The 18,809-nt window shown below is 50.4% G+C and overlaps 1 protein-coding gene across 1 annotated transcript; it reads right to left on the bottom strand.

The window, feature by feature from the left end:
• Positions 1-74: 74 nt before the first annotated feature.
• On the bottom strand, positions 75-14,029 carry BRIX1 (biogenesis of ribosomes BRX1). The gene is made up of 10 exons (XM_032955466.2): positions 13,737-14,029; positions 11,799-11,910; positions 10,925-10,968; positions 9,734-9,804; positions 4,797-4,846; positions 3,398-3,471; positions 2,546-2,596; positions 2,260-2,361; positions 1,256-1,384; positions 75-453 (listed from the first exon to the last, which is right to left on the bottom strand). The coding sequence occupies exons 1-10, from the start codon at positions 13,938-13,940 to the stop codon at positions 115-117; spliced, it is 1,176 nt and encodes a 391-aa protein (XP_032811357.2). The 5' UTR covers positions 13,941-14,029; the 3' UTR covers positions 75-114.
• Positions 14,030-18,809: the final 4,780 nt, after the last annotated feature.

The following is an 18,809-nucleotide window of genomic DNA, read 5'->3' as shown; positions in this document are numbered from 1 at the left end:
CGGCTCAGCAGCTAAGCCACGGCCATTATGACCCCCCCCCCCCCCGCCACATCCCCCCCACCCACATCCCCCCCACCCCTCCCCCACCTCGACCGAGCCCGCCGCTCAATAAGTTTACGATCGCAGCGTGCCGGCCGCCCCCATTCTGCTGCGCTTCTCCATCGCCCAGCGGCTCCTCTTGAGCGGCTTCGCCCCTTTCTTCTTGTGCCCCGGGCGCGAGGTGTCGTGCGCCGGCGGCCTGCGGGGACGGCCGCCGCCGCCGTCGTCGCCGTCGTGGTGCGGGCCGGCCGCGGGTCGGGCAGGCGCCGGCGGGCCTACGAAGACGCCCTCGGTGGGGTCCTCGGGGAGGGCGCGGAGGTCCGCGCGGGGTCCGTCCTGCTGCTGCTCCTGCTGCTTCTGCTTCAGCTTCTCCCGCAGCGCCGCCGTCTGCTGCTGGCGCAGCTGGCGACGGTGCTGCTCGCGCGCACAGAAGGGGGGGGGGGGGGTGGGAGGGGGCCCAGCCCGAACGGGCAATGACAACTACGTTAAGTTTTTTTTCCCTTCCCACCGCGCAAACAAAGCCGCGCCAAGCCTGCCACGGGCTCCCCCGCGACGCACGCAGACCCCCCCCCCCCCACAACTCTGCAACTTGCTCCAACCCTCTGCGCTTTGGGATATGAAAGCGTGGCGATCTGAGTTTTTTCTCAACGTCTGCGCGCGCCCTGCGCTCAGCAGCAGCCCCACGTAATGCCGGGGGCGGGGGGATTGCTCTGTTTCCCCCCCCGCCACCACCCGCCGGTGCCGGTCGTACTGTGTTGGGGGAGAGCTAGTGCCAGTCGTACCGTGTTGGGTGAGAGCTAGTGCCGGTCGTACCGTGTTGGGGGAGAGCTAGTGCCGGTTGTACCGTGTTGGGGGAGAGGTAGTGCCGGTCGTACCGTGTTGGGGGAGAGGTAGTGCCGGTCGTACCGTGTTGGGGGAGAGGTAGTGCCAGTCGTACCGTGTTGGGGGAGAGGTAGTGCCGGTCGTACCGTGTTGGGGGAGAGGTAGTGCCGGTCGTACCGTGTTGGGGGAGAGGTAGTGCCGGTCGTACCGTGTTGGGGGAGAGGTAGTGCCGGTCGTACCGTGTTGGGGGAGAGGTAGTGCCGGTCGTACCGTGTTGGGGGAGAGGTAGTGCCGGTCGTACCGTGTTGGGGGAGAGGTAGTGCCGGTCGTACCGTGTTGGGGGAGAGGTAGTGCCGGTCGTACCGTGTTGGGGGAGAGGTAGTGCCGGTCGTACCGTGTTGGGGGAGAGGTAGTGGGTGTTCTCGTACAGCGTGGGGCCCCCGAAGCTGCCCTGGAAGAGACGGATGAGTTGCAGGACGAAGCGGGGCCCCATCTCCACGAGCTGTCCGTCCTCCTCCACAATCTACAAAGACAAAGATGCCCCCCCGCCCCGCCGTCTTAGTGCAGCCTCTCACGGTCCGTCGGGAGCAAGCGCTGTCAGGCTAAGTCACGAGCAGCGCCACCGCCTATGAAGGCCGGCACTGTGGCACATGACGGGGTGGTTGGTGGGTGTGGCCAGCGTCACGCCCGGCCGCATTCGTCCGCCCCGGTGGCGATATTTACAACGCACCGCGTCGCGCCTGCGCGCGCGTACCTGCACGATGAATCTGGTAGATTTGTGGGCGAGGAGGGCGCCGTGGTGGGTAAGGAGTGGTGAGATTGTGTGGGTGAGGAGTGGTGAGATCGTGTGGGTGAGGAGTGGTGAGATTGTGTGGGTGAGGAGTGCGCCGTGGTGGGTGAGGAGTGGTGAGATTGTGTGGGTGAGGAGTGGTGAGATTGTGTGGGTGAAGAGGGCGCCGTGGTGGGTGAGTGGTGAGATTGTGTGGGTGAGGAGTGCGCCGTGGGTGAGGAGGGCGCCGTGGTGGGTGAGTGGTGAGATTGTATGGGTGAGGAGGGCGCCGTGGTGGGTGAGGAGTGGTGAGATTGTGTGGGTGAGGAGTGCGCCGTGGTGGGTGAGGAGTGGTGAGATCGTGTGGGTGAGGAGTGCGCCGTGGTGGGTGAGGAGGGCGCCGTGGTGGGTGAGGAGTGGTGAGATTGTGTGGGTGAGGAGTGGTGAGGAGTGCGCCGTGGGTGAGGAGGGTGCCGTGGTTGGTGAGTGGTGAGATTGTATGGGTGAGGAGGGCGCCGTGGTGGGTGAGGAGTGGTGAGATTGTGTGGGTGAGGAGAGCGCCGTGGGTGAGTCACAGTAGACCTGCGTGGCCGTGGTGGTGTTGGGCCACAGTGGCGCCGAACGCGCACCTGGAAGTTGCGAATCCAAATGCGGTGGTCGGCGATGGAGAATGAGAGGACGTGGTCCACAAAGGGCTGGCTCTTCGGGTGGTAGTGCGGCGTCGCAAACGTCTGGAAGAACACACAACCACACGTGGCTCGCACAGCGCTCGCGGTGCAAGCAGAATCTCGCGGTGCGCACGCACACAGCGCTCACGGCGTACACAGACACGGTGTGCGCACACAGCGCTCACGGCGTACACAGACACGCGCAGCGGGGGAGACGCGCGCGCGCGTGGAGGGCAGACCCACGCACCTGCGTGAAGAGCTCCTTGAGGATGGCGTAGTGTGGAACGGTGTCAAATGTCTACGCGCCACAGATGGGGAGAACGCACGCAGGGCATCAAGTCGCGGTGATCACAGGGCGCGGAACCGACGGACGATTCAACACGGTGATTACCGCCGCGAAGAAAGTGAACCAACGTCACCCGTCGTCGTAGAGGCAATATGTTACCATCGGCAGCATCGCCGCCAGCGAGTCGATCGACCAACAGCCGAGCGAGCGGGCAAGCGAGCGAACTATTGAGGGAGTAGATCGAGTGGTGTGCGCTAGCGAAATGGGGTGAGCGGGTAGGCGAGTTTTGGAGTTGAGTGGGCAGGTTGAGTGGTCGAGCAAGCACGCGCGTTAAAAAGTAGGCCAGTATTTGGCTGCTATAAATTTCGACGCTTTGTTGAGCTGTCATTTGCGATAGCCAGGTCGCTTCTGAAAAAGAAGATAATAGCTCAGTGGGCCTTACTTGGTAAGATTAAAAAATATGCAAACGAGACGAAACATTTTTTTCAAGTGATTTGTTTACCTTTCCTATACTTTGCACTCCCCTATCGTGTTTTTGTACTGTTTGTTCTTGTAACATTCGAGCCCCGTGCCCCTACTGGCCATCTGTGAAAACGAGCTTCATAGCACATCGGATTCCTCCAGTTAAAATATTGAGAATAGGTGCGTGAATGATTAACCGACGGCTAAGCGAGTGAGTGACTAAGCAGGCAATGGAACGAATGAGAAAGTGAGCGAGCGGGGAGCCGATCGAGCTGGCGAGTAGGTGGGCGAGCGAGTGAACGGGCGAGTAGGCAAGCGCACGGGTGAGCGAGCTAGCGGGCGAGCACTGACCGGGTCAAACGACAGCAGTGGCCGTGACCCCTTGAGGCAGTTCCCCGTCAGCTTGAGCTCCGCCATTGTGTGAACTGAAAAACCGCACGGAAAAACGAACGTCACGTCAGCCTCGTCCAGCCGCAGTCCACCAACGCCGCCACGGCCACACTACCCTGCGTCGCCCTCCTTCAATTGGCGCCACTGACGCGCACGCAACAAGACGAGGATCCACCGTGGTGCCTTAACGGACTGTTCGGGGCAAGTGCTGTTAAGCGAGCAGCACCTACGAAGGCCGGCACCGTGGCACACGAGGGTGGGGTAGCAAGCGAGTAAGCACCACGCCCGGCCGCATTTGTCTCCCGAGCGTTGATGTTTACACACTGCACCGGGTATTCACTGAGGCTGAGTCGGCCCAGGGGAGGGCTCAGGACCGGTGCAGATAATCGTCACCAGCCGTGAGCAGGATTCGAACTCGGGTCGCCGGGTTCGTGGCACGGCACACAAACCATTAGACGACTTTGGGTACGTGACTTGACTTGTGTTTTCTTGTCAATCAACCTCCACCGTCAGCAGTGTGGTTTGTGGAGCGGGGTGCAGGGATTTCCTGGCGGCCCTTTGCTGCATTGGCATTGTTGGTGCTGCCGATACACTTGGGCTACGCCCATCTCCGAACCTTTATAAACGGTGTGCCTTTAGAGGCGAAGCCCCTTTTTCCTGACGACGACCGCTTGTGTTGCGATCGAAACGTCGTGGAATTTTTAGTCACTTTATTATAATTTTTTCTATCTACGTGACTTTACCGAAAGAACCAAAGAACATTAAACTACCGCTTCCCCAACAATAACAGCCGCAATTTGCTACTCAGCGGCGGTGACGTCGCCACAGCGCTCGTGCCAGGTCAGATGCACAGGTGCACCCCGAGGCCTCGTACAAAGATCCCCCGTATAGCCTTTATAGGCTGTTGGGGCAAGTGCTGTTAGCGAGCACCTATGAAGGCTTACACAGCACACAAGGGGGTGGGGTGGCCAGCACCATGCCCGGCCGCCTTTGTCTCCCTAATGACGATGTTTTCACACCGCACCAGGTACTCATTTGAGGCTGAAATGACAGGGGAGGCCCAGTACCGGTGCAGATAATCGTCACCAGCCATGAGCGGGAATCGAACTCAGGTCGGCGGTTCATATCGCGGCATGCTAACCGCTACACTGCCGCTCCCCCCAACAACAGCCGCCATTCGCTTCCCATTGGTGGTGACGTCGCCACGGCGCTTTGTGCCAGGCCAGATGCTCTCCGTGGCCACGTACACCAACACACAAACGCACACAGCTCCAAACGCAAACACAGCCAAACGCTCGCCCCCCCCCCGAAATACACAAACGTGAACGCGCAAAAAAGACATGAGCGTGTCAATACTCACCGTTCTGAACGAGGAACTTTGCCGAGGGCCCATGTGGGACGTTGGAAATCCTGGACAAGGGGCACAGCACGCAAAGCGACACCGGCAGCGCGTGCCTTTTTTTTAATTATCAGACTACGGTTGTACTTCTCAAGTGTCGTGCAAGTTTATTGAACATTGCTAGACAAAGGCGTCCTGCCCCCACCCCCCACCACCATGCTGTGTCTGGTCACAGTGGTTGTGACCACACGCTCGCCTTTTTTTTCCCAGTATAAAATTATTTTCTCATACTTTGATACGAGCAAAAGGGTCCCATTGTGTAGCTGCTCACCACCGAACTAAAAATTCTCCGATCACGGCATTGCCTTTGTGCTGTTCGCCCTTTGGCGCTCTCTGGTCTGACACTGGGTGAGACTAGGCCCGAAAAGCAGGCTGTCTCTGGTGCAGGCCAATAAGTTTCAAAGACAATGCATCGATAATTACCAGAGCGTGCTTGGTTGCATGTTGAGCACGAGTGAGTGTGGTTAACGCGAACTTGATTCCATGCAAAAGGATTCTCTTTGGCGTTTGAACATCTTAACACCTCCTGTTTTATAGCCAGAAAGGGTTAAACCGATTCTTATTTCGTGCATTCACACTTAAAACTTTTAGCGATGTTATAATAATAAGGGAGTCCATATTCTTAGTTTTTTCGGTAAAGTCACGTTGAAGAGAAACAACAAAATAACAAAATATATATAAAACAATAAAAAAAAAATTCTCACGACGTTTCGACCATAACTCAAACGGTCATCATCAGGTGTGTCGGTTTGCATAAATTTATTTTGAAAACGGCATATTTATTTATTTATTTATATAAAATATAACGTTTGCGTCACGCGCAACGATTGGCTGTTTGCCAGGACTAGTCCATCTATTTTTTGAAAAGAGGAGGGGGGAGACGAAATTTGTTTTTATGTATGCTGTCTGAAAGCCACTGTAAGCGTGAACAATCAATCAAGAACTGAAATGATTTATCAAATCTTTCCAATGATTGCTAAGATAGAATCCATCTTCTCGGTTGAAATTGTCTCTGTGTTTGTATATGTGGATAGCCTCATGAACGAATCTCTCATGGAAGCCAGATGGCTTACAAAGAACCTCCGTCTTGGAAAAGTCAATGGCATGTGAGCCTACTGAATTAGAACAATGATCTGCTACGGCCGAGGTGTTGGTCCTACCGTGTTTAAGGTCTGCTTTATGTTCACGAATGCGGTCCGAGATATGGCGTTTGGTTTCTCCAATGTAACTACTACCACAGAGGCAACTTAGTTTGTAGACACCAGGGTATTGTATGTCCGGAATCACATCTTTTACAGACGGAACCAGATCACGGATTTTATGTAATGTGTTGAAACGGACCTGGATCTTGTGTTTATTCAAGATTTTGGAGATCTTTTTTGTGATCCCAGCAATGTAGGGTAAAGTGATGGTTTTGAAAGGCTCCTCAAGAGGGTTCTTCTTCATGGTTTGAGTGATAGCTTTGCGGATTGTATAGTCGGAGTAACCATTAGCCCTAAGAGCTTGGTGTACGTGCTTGAGTTCACTGCTTATGTGTTCCTGGTCGGATATGCATTGGGCTCTATGATACAGAGTCTTGATGAGAGAATTCTTCTGTGATGGATGGTGGTGGGAATCCGGTTTCAGATAAGCATCCGTATGGGTAGCTTTCCTGTAGACAGAGTGGCTCATTGAACCATCAGGTCTCTTTTTAATTAGGACATCCAAAAAAGGTATCTTGCCATCTATTTCGACTTCCATGGTAAATCTGATGGCTGGGTGTATGGAATTGATGTGGTCGAAGAATTGGTCTAGAGCAGGCCGGCCATGTGGCCAGATGACAAAAGTGTCATCCACGTACCTCTTCCATAAGGTTGGGCGCAGAGTGGCAGTCTGGATGGCGTCAGTCTCAAATTTCTCCATGAAAATGTTAGCTATAACTGGAGAAAGGGGGGAGCCCATTGGGGTGCCCTCAGTTTGTTTGTAGAAAGTTCCATTCCAAGTGAAGTATGTATTGGTTAAACAGTGTCTCACCAGGGGGGGTACCTCAGTGTTTAGTCCTTGATGAACCAAGTCTTCAATGATTGCAATGGTGTCAGGTACAGGAACCTTGGTGAATAAGGAAACTACATCAAAACTGACAAGCAGGTCGTCTGGGGACAGGGAAATACCCTTGATTGTTGATACCAGGTGAGTAGAATTTTGTACCGCAGAGGTGGTCTTTCCAGTGAAAGGACGCAGGATTTCAGACAAAAAACGAGCTAGTTTGTAGGTGGGGGAGCTGATAGTAGAGACTATGGGACGAAGAGGTGTATCAACTTTATGTATTTTTGGTAAGCCGTATAATCTTGGTGGCCTGGCAGCAGAAGGTTTCAACGAAAACTGTTGAGATTGATCAATTAATGCGGTTGAATCAGAAATTATTTTGTTGGTTTGTGTGACGAGGCTGTTGGTGGGATCTCTTTTTATTTTTGTATAACTACCATCGTCGATTAATTCTTTAATTTTGTTGTTGTATTCTATTTTATCCATGATAACAGTAGCATTGCCTTTGTCAGCTGAGAGAACTACAATATCATTCCTCTTTTTTAATTTATATAATTCAAAACGCTCATCTTTGCTGAGGTTGCTAGCTGGCATCTTAGCGTTTTTGAGGGTTGCAGCGATTTCAGATCTTGCTACGTCTGCAGCGATGTGACCCAGGCCCCTGAGAGCAACGTCTACTTGGGCAATTATATCATTAACTGGTATGTGTTTAGGTGTGACTGCAAAGTTTAGACCTTTAGCTAAAACGGATTTCAGACCATCGGAAAAAGAACTGTTACTGCGATTAATTACGACTTTATTAACGTCTAACTTTTTGGTGTGTGGGTCCGGTCTTTTGTTGAAGAGGAGGTTAAATTTGGAAATCAGGTTTTCCTTACATTTGGTCGACATAGTAGCAGTTGAAGAGGCAGTCATATTGTCTACATGTTCCCAATCCGATGTGGACATTATTGCCGTCAATGATAAGTGTGATTTGTAGAGTGTCTTGTCTAACTGATCTAGTTCTGTGCGTATAAGTCTGATTTTTTCTGAGATAAGAGCTAAGCTAGTTTTGAAAAGAATTCGTTTCGCATTAGAAGAAGTTACAGTAGCAGAGGTGAGTGTAAATGCGATTGGTATTACCCCAGAGTCGCGGCATCTCTTCAGGAAGGTGAGAGACTCGATCAGCTGAGCTTTCTTATCCCAAGCTCTTAGGGCTAATGGTTACTCCGACTATACAATCCGCAAAGCTATCACTCAAACCATGAAGAAGAACCCTCTTGAGGAGCCTTTCAAAACCATCACTTTACCCTACATTGCTGGGATCACAAAAAAAAAAAATCTCCAAAATCTTGAATAAACACAAGATCCAGGTCCGTTTCAACACATTACATAAAATCCGTGATCTGGTTCCGTCTGTAAAAGATGTGATTCCGGACATACAATACCCTGGTGTCTACAAACTAAGTTGCCTCTGTGGTAGTAGTTACATTGGAGAAACCAAACGCCATATCTCGGACCGCATTCGTGAACATAAAGCAGACCTTAAACACGGTAGGACCAACACCTCGGCCGTAGCAGATCATGGTTCTAATTCAGTAGGCTCACATGCCATTGACTTTTCCAAGACGGAGGTTCTTTGTAAGCCATCTGGCTTCCATGAGAGATTCGTTCATGAGGCTATCCACATATACAAACACAGAGACAATTTCAACCGAGAAGATGGATTCTATCTTAGCAATCATTGGAAAGATTTGATAAATCATTTCAGTTCTTGATTGATTGTTCACGCTTACAGTGGCTTTCAGACAGCATACATAAAAACAAATTTCGTCTCCCCCCTCCTCTTTTCAAAAAATAGATGGACTAGTCCTGGCAAACAGCCAATCGTTGCGTGACGCAAACGTTATTTTTATATAAATAAATAAATATGCCGTTTTCTAAATAAATTTATGCAAACCGACACATCTGATGATGACCGTTTGAGTTATGGTCGAAACGTCGTGATAATTTTTTTTATTGTTTTATATATATTTTGTTATTTTGTTGTTTCTCTTCAACGTGACTTTACCGAAAAAACTAAGAATATGAATTACTGCAGTCACGAAAGCTTTAAATCAAAAAATAAGGGAGTCGTTTTAAATGGGGACACAGATGGCAGAATGGAGATGCCAAGAAGACGAAACTGCGTGGTGGGGTGCGATTCCCAAACACAGGATGTGGGCGGCCACTTTAATTAATGCCTTTGATCCCAAATTGCGCGGGCGTGCAATGGTCGCATACAAAAGGTCAGAAAAAAATAAAGAGGTCTTCCGGACAGCAGCCTAATTAAAACGAAAAAAAAAACTGCCCTGCAGTGAAACATGTCGTAAATACGGATCTAATCTTACATCTATACAGTGCCTTGTATCCAAGGTGCTTTACAAGGGTTACGAGTGGTACAATGAGGTTAGCTAAAGGTGATATGGTGGGGATAGGGATGGGCATGGGGAGGGAGGTCAGAGGAAACGGGAAGTAACGGTGGGTACCGAGGGATGGAGCAAAGGATGGGCCGGGGGGGGGGGAGGTGGCCTAGAGGGAAGAGCAGAAACGAGACAGAGAGGGTGCTTCTCGCTGCACGTGGAGGGGAAAGTTTGTCCCCGTGCGGGGGGGGGAGTGAGTGGGTAAAAGGAGCGGAAAGGAGAGGGGGGGGGGGGACATGGTGAGGAGCCGGAGAGATTGAGAGCGGAGCGGGCGGGAGGGGGACGCGGTTACGAACTCAGGATCTCGGCATCGTTGGCACGGTAGCTCCGAGACACTGGCCCATCATGAAGATCCTCTGGAAAGTTTGAAGCCCCCACCCCCCGACCGCGTGTCCGTCACGACAACCAATCGCGCAGCAGGGATTCACTCACCACATGTACAGATCCATTTTCTTCTTTGCCTCAAAGTAGATGCACTTATTGCAGTTCTTCATCTCACAGATCTGAAGGTGCACACATCACGCGTTTACCGTTTTGAATAAAATGTATTTCCCCCCACCCCCCCCCAAATCTTATGTAAACCCTTGTTAATGCGACACATGGGGCTCTGGCCTTGCAGAATTTTCCAATATTCCGATTAATGAACAAGGGTGCTCCCCAGTCCCTCCTGCCCCAATATAACAAAATAATCCAAATTTGTTTTCCCAAACTCTTCACACACCATTGACACACACCATACGCACCGACACACACCATACGCACCGACACACACCATACGCACCGACACACACCATACGCACCGACACACACCATACGCACCGACACACACACCTGCATCAATTCTATCCAAAACTTTGGATTTGTCTCGCAAGACTTAGGGGCTTTATACTTTGGTCCCTTTCTATAACTTCTTGATGTAGGCGTAGACGGCATGTCTCAAGAGGGTTGCCTTGCACAGAGTGCACAAAACAAGGTAAAGTCCAAAGCGAGGGGTCTGCACCCACACTCACCAACGCTCACCACACTCACCGACGCTCACCACACTCACCGACGCTCACCACACTCACCGACGCTCACCACACTCACCGACGCTCACCACACTCACCGACGCTCACCACACTCACCACACTCACCGACGCTCACCACGCTTACCGCCGCCAAACCGAGTCGTTGTTTTGGTCGTGGCACGCGGCGGTCGCCGTTACGTGCATGCCGAAATTGAACCATTCGGTACGGCAATTCGACTCGTGGCGAATTACTAACACCGCATATATGACGAAAGCGCAGCCGAACCTAATTATCCACAATTACGAAAAATCAAATACCGCAATAACGAGGTTTTACTGTACGTTGAACTTCTTTCTCGCCGTACGTAGCCAACCGTGCTAATCGGAGGTGCGGGAGAAGGGCCACAGAATCGGTTACCACGGAACTACTTTTGAGATCCATTCAAGTGACCTCTGGTCAACACGAGGGGATGGCTTCTGTGTGCGATTGAGGCGCATGTATGGGGGGTAGCTCGGCACGACTGCCTGGCGTGCGAAGCCGCATGGCCGGCCATACATGTAGTGTTTGTATTTTTTATTGCACAGAGGAATGCGGACGCAAATCACTTTTCTGTACCTCGTTGACCACAAACAGTTTGTCCTTCCGGTCCATTTTTGTGTCTGTAAAAAAATAAAACGGGGTGGGTGTGGGGGACACACACAAGCAAGGCAACGTCATCAGCGCATGGATTTTTTTTGTATTCATCGGGCCACTGTTGAGACTTCTCAGCGTACATAATAGAGGTTTTTGTTGTGTTAGATCGCGGTAAGTTTAAATGTGTCGTTAACCCGCCACCACCCGACACAGCCGACCAGGTACGGTTTTGACACGTACGTAAAAAAACGCACCAATTATTTATTTACTTCAGCCCACTGGTTGTGTGTTGGAGAGTAAATCCACAACATTTACAATTTGAGCACTGTGTGACGTTTTGCCGGTAATCACATCTCGCAGCATCGTCGGGCGATTTTGCCAGACTTGTGAATCATCACACGTTTAGAGTATTTGGCGATTGCTATGAATTTCCATGATGATAAGCCACTTCTTTGAACTATCATTTGTGATAGCCAGGTCGTGCTTCTGAAAAAATAACAAATTGCTTAGTTTTATTTGTATTTTTTTAAGCGATTTGTTTACCTATCCTATACTTTACTTTGTACTCATATGGTGTTTTTGTATTGTTTGTTGTTATAACATTCTGACCCGCCGCTACTGTACAAATCTCATCGGATCCTTCCAGTATAAACAAACATTCTCATTCTGCATCAACATGAGTATTTGGCTACTGCTATCAATTTCGGTAAATGAGCCATTTCGTTAAGTTATCATTCACGGACAGGTCCCTTCTGAAACAGAACTATGTAGCAGCTCGGTGGTCCCTTACCTGGTAAAATTTTACGTAAAAGTTCAGTTTAGGAAATTCCACGTTCTCGAGACAAGTTCTCCATACCGGGTTTGGAGTGGGGCATGATACTGCGCAGGTCCTGCATCAGGTGCCGCGTGCGGTAGTTAATGCCACGCGACGAGAAGATCAGCACTCGCTCTTTGTTCGTCCAGCGGCCCTGCGGGAGGAGACGCACAGGCTGAGTCCGCCCGCTTGACTTGCGCGAAACGCGGGGTTCGAGAACACTTTCCGCACACCGCGGCACATGCGACTGCCCCTTCCACCCCCCCCCCCCCCCGCCGTTATAACGCGGAGCGCGTACCGTTACGACACGGAACGCACCCCGTTATAAATACGCGGTTTCTGAGCGGTGAGAGAGATACCGCAAACCCCAAATATACAGCAGCAGACATCGTCAGCGTCGGGATCGAACCCACGCGCTCCTGCACACCAGGCGAGGTAGTTAACATCTCCACACTGTGATGATGATGATGAGACACCGCAAACTCCAAATATACAGCAGCAGGCATAGTCAGCGTCGGGATCGAACACACGCGCTCCTGCACACCAGGCGAGGTAGTTAACATCTCCAAACTGTGATGATGATGATGAGAGACACCGCAAACTCCAAATATACAGCAGCAGACATCGTCAGCGTCGGGATCGAACCCACTTACTCCTGCACACCAGGCGAGGTAGCTAACATCTCCAAACTGTGATGATGATGAGAGAGAGACACCGCAAACTCCAAATATACAGCAGCAGATATCGTCAGCGTCGGTATCGAACCCACGCGCTCCTGCACACCAGGCGAGGTAGCCACAGCGGCGCCAATACTTTACTCGAGGTACGGTTACAGTCCAGGGGCCGGCAAACCAAAATATAATCGTGAGCCATTCCATTTTTTTTCTTTCCGAATTCGGGCAAAAAAGCCTCGACAGGATTTTTTCAAGGAACGCGGGTGGGTCTTTAATTAAAAAAAAAACACACGGTCACGAAAGCAGGCCCTTAAAATGAAGAGAGAGCCAACCGCGTGCGGCTTCGAAGGCCCGCAGGTAGCCCGATCGGCCTGGAGTAGTCCAACAGCAACATCGCCCCCCCCCACCTCGATCAGCAGCGGATTGACAAAGTTCCAACAATCGTTAAGATGTTTTTTTTTGTTCTGATATATACGTGTGCGTACAAGCAGCTTGATAACTTAAGAATCAAACGCGGTACGTAAACTTGTGCAGAGAATGCAAAACGGCCAACCGCGAATACTCTCTTCAACGGAGACGTTGATGAAGGAGCGAATTAACGCTCCGAATGAGTTGGCTCAGAAGGAGCGAATTAACGCTCCTGAGTCACCTCAGGAACGAATTAACGCTCCTAACGAGTCAGCTCAGAAGGAGCGAATTAACGCTCCGAATGAGTTGGCTCAGAAGGAGCGAATTAACGTTCCTGAGTCAGCTCAGGAACGAATTACCGCTCGTAACGAGTCAGCTCAGAAGGAGCGAATTAACGCTCCGAATGAGTTGGCTCAGAAGGAGCGAATTAACGCTCCGAGTGAGTTGGCTCAAAAGCAGCGAATTAACGCTCCGAATGAGTCAGCTCAGAAGGAGCGAATTAACGCTCCGAATGAGTTGGCTCAGAAGGAGCGAATTAACGCTCCGAATGAGTTGGCTCAGGAGAAAATTAACGCTCCGAATGAGTTGGCTCAAAAGCAGCGAATAAACGCTCCGAATGAGTTACCTCAGAAGCGAATTAACGCTCCGAATGAGTTACCTCATGAGCGAATTAACGCTCCGGATAAATTAACTCATACAAATAGCGAACGAAGTTAACAGCAGGGGGGGGGGGGGGGAAAGGGGGGCGAACGGACGCGCGGGAATGAGTTTAATCGCTAAACTTCGCGAGCAGCCAACAATCGGATTAATTAACCCGCTTTGGCCTAGTCGGCACGAGACGGGAGGCGAGAGCCCTCGGCTCGCCTGACCACGCCGCGCCGGCCTTGCGTGTGCTCACCCGCGACACGGGCAGAGGGATCACGGTCTCCGTGGGCTTCCGGGCATCCTCCTCCGCCTGGCTCTTCTCCGCGTTCTTTCCCTTCTTCGCCTTCTTCGCGTCGTTCCCTCCGTCGTCGCCGGCGACGTTCGCGCGCCGTCTCTTCTTGCTGCCGACAGAGTTGGACTCCTGCTGAAGCCTCATGCGTTGCCTGTACGCGGCCATGTTTGCGGGAGGGAAGAGGGAGGGGGGAGAGAGCCTCGCGTCACACGGGAAGTGACGTCACGGGAGGGGGTGGGACCCTTAACCCTAACGGTCAGAATCAGAAAATCTGCATATTTATTTAGTTGAGGATAAATCCCATGAGCTGTAAAGCTCTTTACCCCCCCTCCAACCCCCGCTAACAGATATCCAGTCGGGGACCACGGGGGCGAGGGTGACAATGCCCTGATAGTGGCATTGTCTTTGGGGCCGTCCATAAATGACGTCACGCGATTTTGGACGATTTTTTATCCCCCTCCGTCACACGGCGTCACAAAAAGTCAGACCCCCCCCCTCAAATATGACGTCACAAAGCTCTGCCCCCTCCCCCCCAAAATATAAAACATGCTTCAAATCGCTTTAAACTATTGTCATTGTAGTGCGTATTTAATGTGGCGCTGCACTCTGATGTTGTAGGAGAAAACATTTCGATTTTAAGCTTTTGTGACTGCAAGGATTCATCTTCTTTGGTTCTTTCGGTAAAGTCACGTAGAATAAGAATAAAATAATACAATAACACAATAAAATTCTCACGACGTTTCGGCCACAACGCAAGCGCCCGTCTTCAGGTGAAAGGAACAGACCTGTCGGGACGACAGAGCTTCAATAAACGATGTTAAGATTCCTAGCGACTTTTAAGCTGGTTGGGAGAAGTGAGGCACCTTGACAAAGGGGTTTACATATCAAATAGCTGAGGGATTAGCTTGTGACTGGTCACGGAAATGGCTATGTTAAAATCAAAGCCTACACGTCCACAGAGGCACCTCGTACATGGACGCCAAAGGGGGCTGCAACAACTCAACTGTCATACAGTAAACCGATGTGAAAAACCTAATTGTAAATTACATCAATATAATAAATGTACTCAATAAATTATTCAATAAGCTGAGCTATTAACATTAACTGGGTATACACTACACTATATAATGAATACCATATAGTAAACCAATAAAAACTAAAATCAGTTTAACACGTAGGCTTTCGCGACCAATATTATTCATGATAAAGGTTTTTGGGTTAGATCGCGTTTATTTATAAATGTGTCGTAACCCTCCACCACCCGACACGGCCAATCAGCAAAAAAAGTGTCACGTTGACAAAAGACAAATAATTCACTACTTCAGCCCACCGGTGTGTTGAAGAGTTAATCCACATTTACAGTTTGAGTACGACGTTTCGCTGGTAAATACATCCAGCATCATCGGGCAATTCGCCAGAATGGTAAAGCCCTCGCTTGCTCCCGGTTTTTATATAGAGCAGCAGGGTGACGTCATCACTTAACTCATATCAGGTGCAGTGATTAGAGGCGGAGGGGGGGGTATTGTAATTATATAATCGATTAGTAATCAGTCATTGGTTATGATTAGTAATGAGTTGTAGATTAGTAATTATTTAAATGTAATGTGTATTATTTAATAATACGCTTCCAGGCCGCACTAAGCCGGTAGCTGTCAGAGCAATTAAAGTTACCGGTTTACAAAAAGATATTCCGAAACTTGCTGGCCATTGTTTAAATAACACTTACTTCTTATGGAGAGGGGATTTCTTTAAACAAAAGGAAGGAGCAGCAATGGGTTCTCCTTTATCCCTGGCTATAGCAAATTTGTACATGGAAAACTTTGTTTTTTTTTTACTCTGTAATCCGTTGTTTGCGTTGCATGGCCACAATCACACGGTGGCGAGGAGTTAACTACCTCGTCTGATATACAAGAGGTCGTGAAATCTTGATTTAACTACGTGACTTTACCGAAAAAACCAAAGAGTAAGGATCACGTGAGTTCGATCCCGACCCTGACGATGCCTGCTGCTGCTGTATATTTGGAGTTTGCGGTGTCTTTCTCTCATCATCATCATCATCACAGTTGCGAGATGTTGACTACCTCGCCTGGTATACAGGAGGTGTCGTGGGTTCGATCCCGACCCTGACGACGCCTGCTGCTGCTGCTGTATATTTGGAGTTTGCGGTGTCTCTCTCTCTCTTCTCTCCACATGTAGAATCAACATCACGCGCGTTTAGACGATTTGGCTACTGCTATGGGGCCGTCCATAAATGACGTCACGCACCTAGGGGGGGGGGGGGGGTCAGACATTTGTGACGATGTGTGACGAGGGGGGGAGGGTTGAGAAATGTGACGTAACATCAAAATGCGCAACTTTAAATAAATATAGATTTGTTATAACAACACTCCTACAACATCAGAGTGCAGCGCCACATTAAACACGCACTACAATGACAATAGTTTAAAGCAGGGGTCTCAAACCCGCGGCCCGCGGGCCAATTGCGGCCCGCGGAACGATATTTTGTGGCCCCCTACTTGACGGTGCACGAGGACTACAACATCAGACGTCATTACTTAACTAGACATACTGATGAGTATGCAAAATACCACGGAGATGAGAGAGAGAGGACCGGGTCGCCAATCTTAAAACACGTCTACTGAGGCAACAAGCTTTTGTTTTTAAGAAAGCAAGCAAAGAGAGTGATGCAGCAGTCGAAGCTAGCCATGTGGTGAGTGAGATGATTGCTAAGGCGGGAAAGCCATTCAAAGACGGCGAGTTCATCAAAAAGTGCATGTTACAGGCTGCACGTATAGTCTGTCCGGAAAAGGGTCAGTTTAGCAACATCAGCCAACACAGTGGCAGAGCGCATTTCTGACCTGTCAGGTAACATACACATTCAACTGCGTGAGAAAGCCAACACATTTCCGTGCATACTCAGTCGCTCTTGATGAGAGCACAGACACGCATTGCAGCTCGCAATGCATGCCCGTGGTGTTGACGACAATTTTGAAGTGACGGAAGAGTTGCTCACAGCGAATCCGACGCATGGCCAGACCACCGCTCAGGAGATATTTCGCCAGCCGCGTGGTGCCATTGTGGATGCCGGTTTACCGTGGAAGAGGTTTGCTGGAATAACAACCGACGGGGCGCCATCGATGACAGGGAGGAGAAATGGACTGGTGGCACTTGCTCAGAGAAAACTGGAAGAGGAGGGTGTGGAGGAGGCCATTGCTCTGCAATGCATTATCCATCGGCAGGCCCTTTGCAGCAAATGCCTGAAGTTTGACAATGTGATGTCTGTCGTTGTGAAATGCATCAACCATATCAGATCCAGGGGCTTAAAGCACCGGCAGTTCCGCGCCTTTTTAGAGGACATAGAGTCAGCATATGAGGATGTGCTCTACTTCACCGAGGTACGTTGGCCCAGCAGGGGAAACGTCTTGAAGAGGTTTTTTGAGTTGAGAGCAGAAGTGAAAGCCTTCATGGAGAAGGATGGGATGGCTGTTGCCGTGCTAAGTGATCCCAAATGGCTCATGGACTTAGCTTTTCTTGTTGACATCACACAGGAGCTGAATGTACTGAACAAGAAGTTACAAGGCCAGGGGCAGCTTGTCAGTGCTGCCTATGACAAAGTCAGAGCATTCTCCACAAAACTTGTGTTATGGAAAGCCCAGCTCTCTCAGACAAACCTCTGCCATTTCCCAGCATGCAAGGCACTCATGGACACGGGCACACCATTCAGTGGTGAGAAGTATGCTGATGCCATTGTAAAGCTACAGGAGGAATTTGATCACAGGTTTGCAGACTTCAAGACACACAGAGCCACTTTTCAAATGTTTGCTGACCCCTTCTCCTTCGATGTGCAAGATGCCCCTCCTGTGCTTCAAACGGAGCTAATTTGTCCTGCAGTGCAATTCTGAACTCAAAGCCAAGTTCAGGGAGGTGAGTGCAAAAGCAGACAAGCTTGGACAACTTTTGAGAGAATTGCCCCTCACCTTCCCTGAGCTTTCCAGGATGTTCAAGCGGACCATGTGCCTTTATGGGAGCACGTATCTGTGTGAAAAGCTCTTCTGCACGATGAACTTTAATAAGTCAAAGTACAGGTCCAAACTTACTGATGAGCATCTTCAAGCCATACTGAGGGTCTCAATTGCTTCCTCCCTCAAGCCAAATGTGGCTCAAGCTGTGTAAGAAGAGGAAGCGCTGTCAGGTCTCTGGCAGCAAGGAGTAGGTAAGAGATGCCTATGTTCTGAAAAACCGTTCATGTTCTGAACTGTTATTAAAAAAGATTGAGAAGATTGGATCAGTTGTACTTTTTTTTTGGAATACTGGATGCGGCCCAGCCTCACCCAGACTCTACCTCCAGCGGCCCCCAGGTAAGTTGAGTTTGAGACCCCTGGTTTAAAGCGATTTGAAGCATGTTTTATTTTCAAAACGGAAATACGCTTTTGTGGGGGTGGGCAGAGCTTTGTGACGTCATATTTGAGGGGGGGTCTGACTTTTTGTGACGCCGTGTGACGAGGGGGGGGGGGTAAAAAATCGTCCAAAATCGCGTGACGTCATTTATGGACGGCCCCTTTGCATTTCCACGTGACGATGATACGCCACTCCGTAGAGTTATTTTGCCCTCCGGTTTTTTTCTTCTTCTATTGTTTTTTTTGTAATTTGTTGACCCTCTGTCCCTACTTGGACATGTGCGTGAAAAAGAGCTTTATAGTTCATCGGATTCCTCCCTCCGGTCTAAATACAGAAGTTAATATTCACGAGGATGACGATCATCATCTCGTTAGCCAATCAGAGACGAGGGTTGACGCTGGCCTCGTGCAAAGACTTTGGGAAAGGGGCGTGGCGGGGGGCGGAGCTGGAGGAGGGGGTGTGAGGGGGAGAGGTGAGGGGGGTGAGGTGAGGGGGTTGTGTGAGGGGGGTTGTGTGAGGGGGGTTGTGTGAGGGGGGTTGTGTGAGGGGGGTTGTGTGAGGGGGGTTGTGTGAGGGGGTTGTGAGGGGTGAGGTGAGGGGGTTGTGTGAGGGGGGTTGTGTGAGGGGGGTTGTGTG

The sequence above is a fragment of the Petromyzon marinus genome, chromosome 1 (assembly GCF_048934315.1).
Source record: "Petromyzon marinus isolate PM22_M1 ecotype Great Lakes invasive population chromosome 1, UKy_Petmar_22M1.pri1.0, whole genome shotgun sequence".
Lineage (NCBI taxonomy): Eukaryota > Metazoa > Chordata > Hyperoartia > Petromyzontiformes > Petromyzontidae > Petromyzon > Petromyzon marinus.
This window is presented reverse-complemented; position numbering and strand designations above follow the sequence as displayed.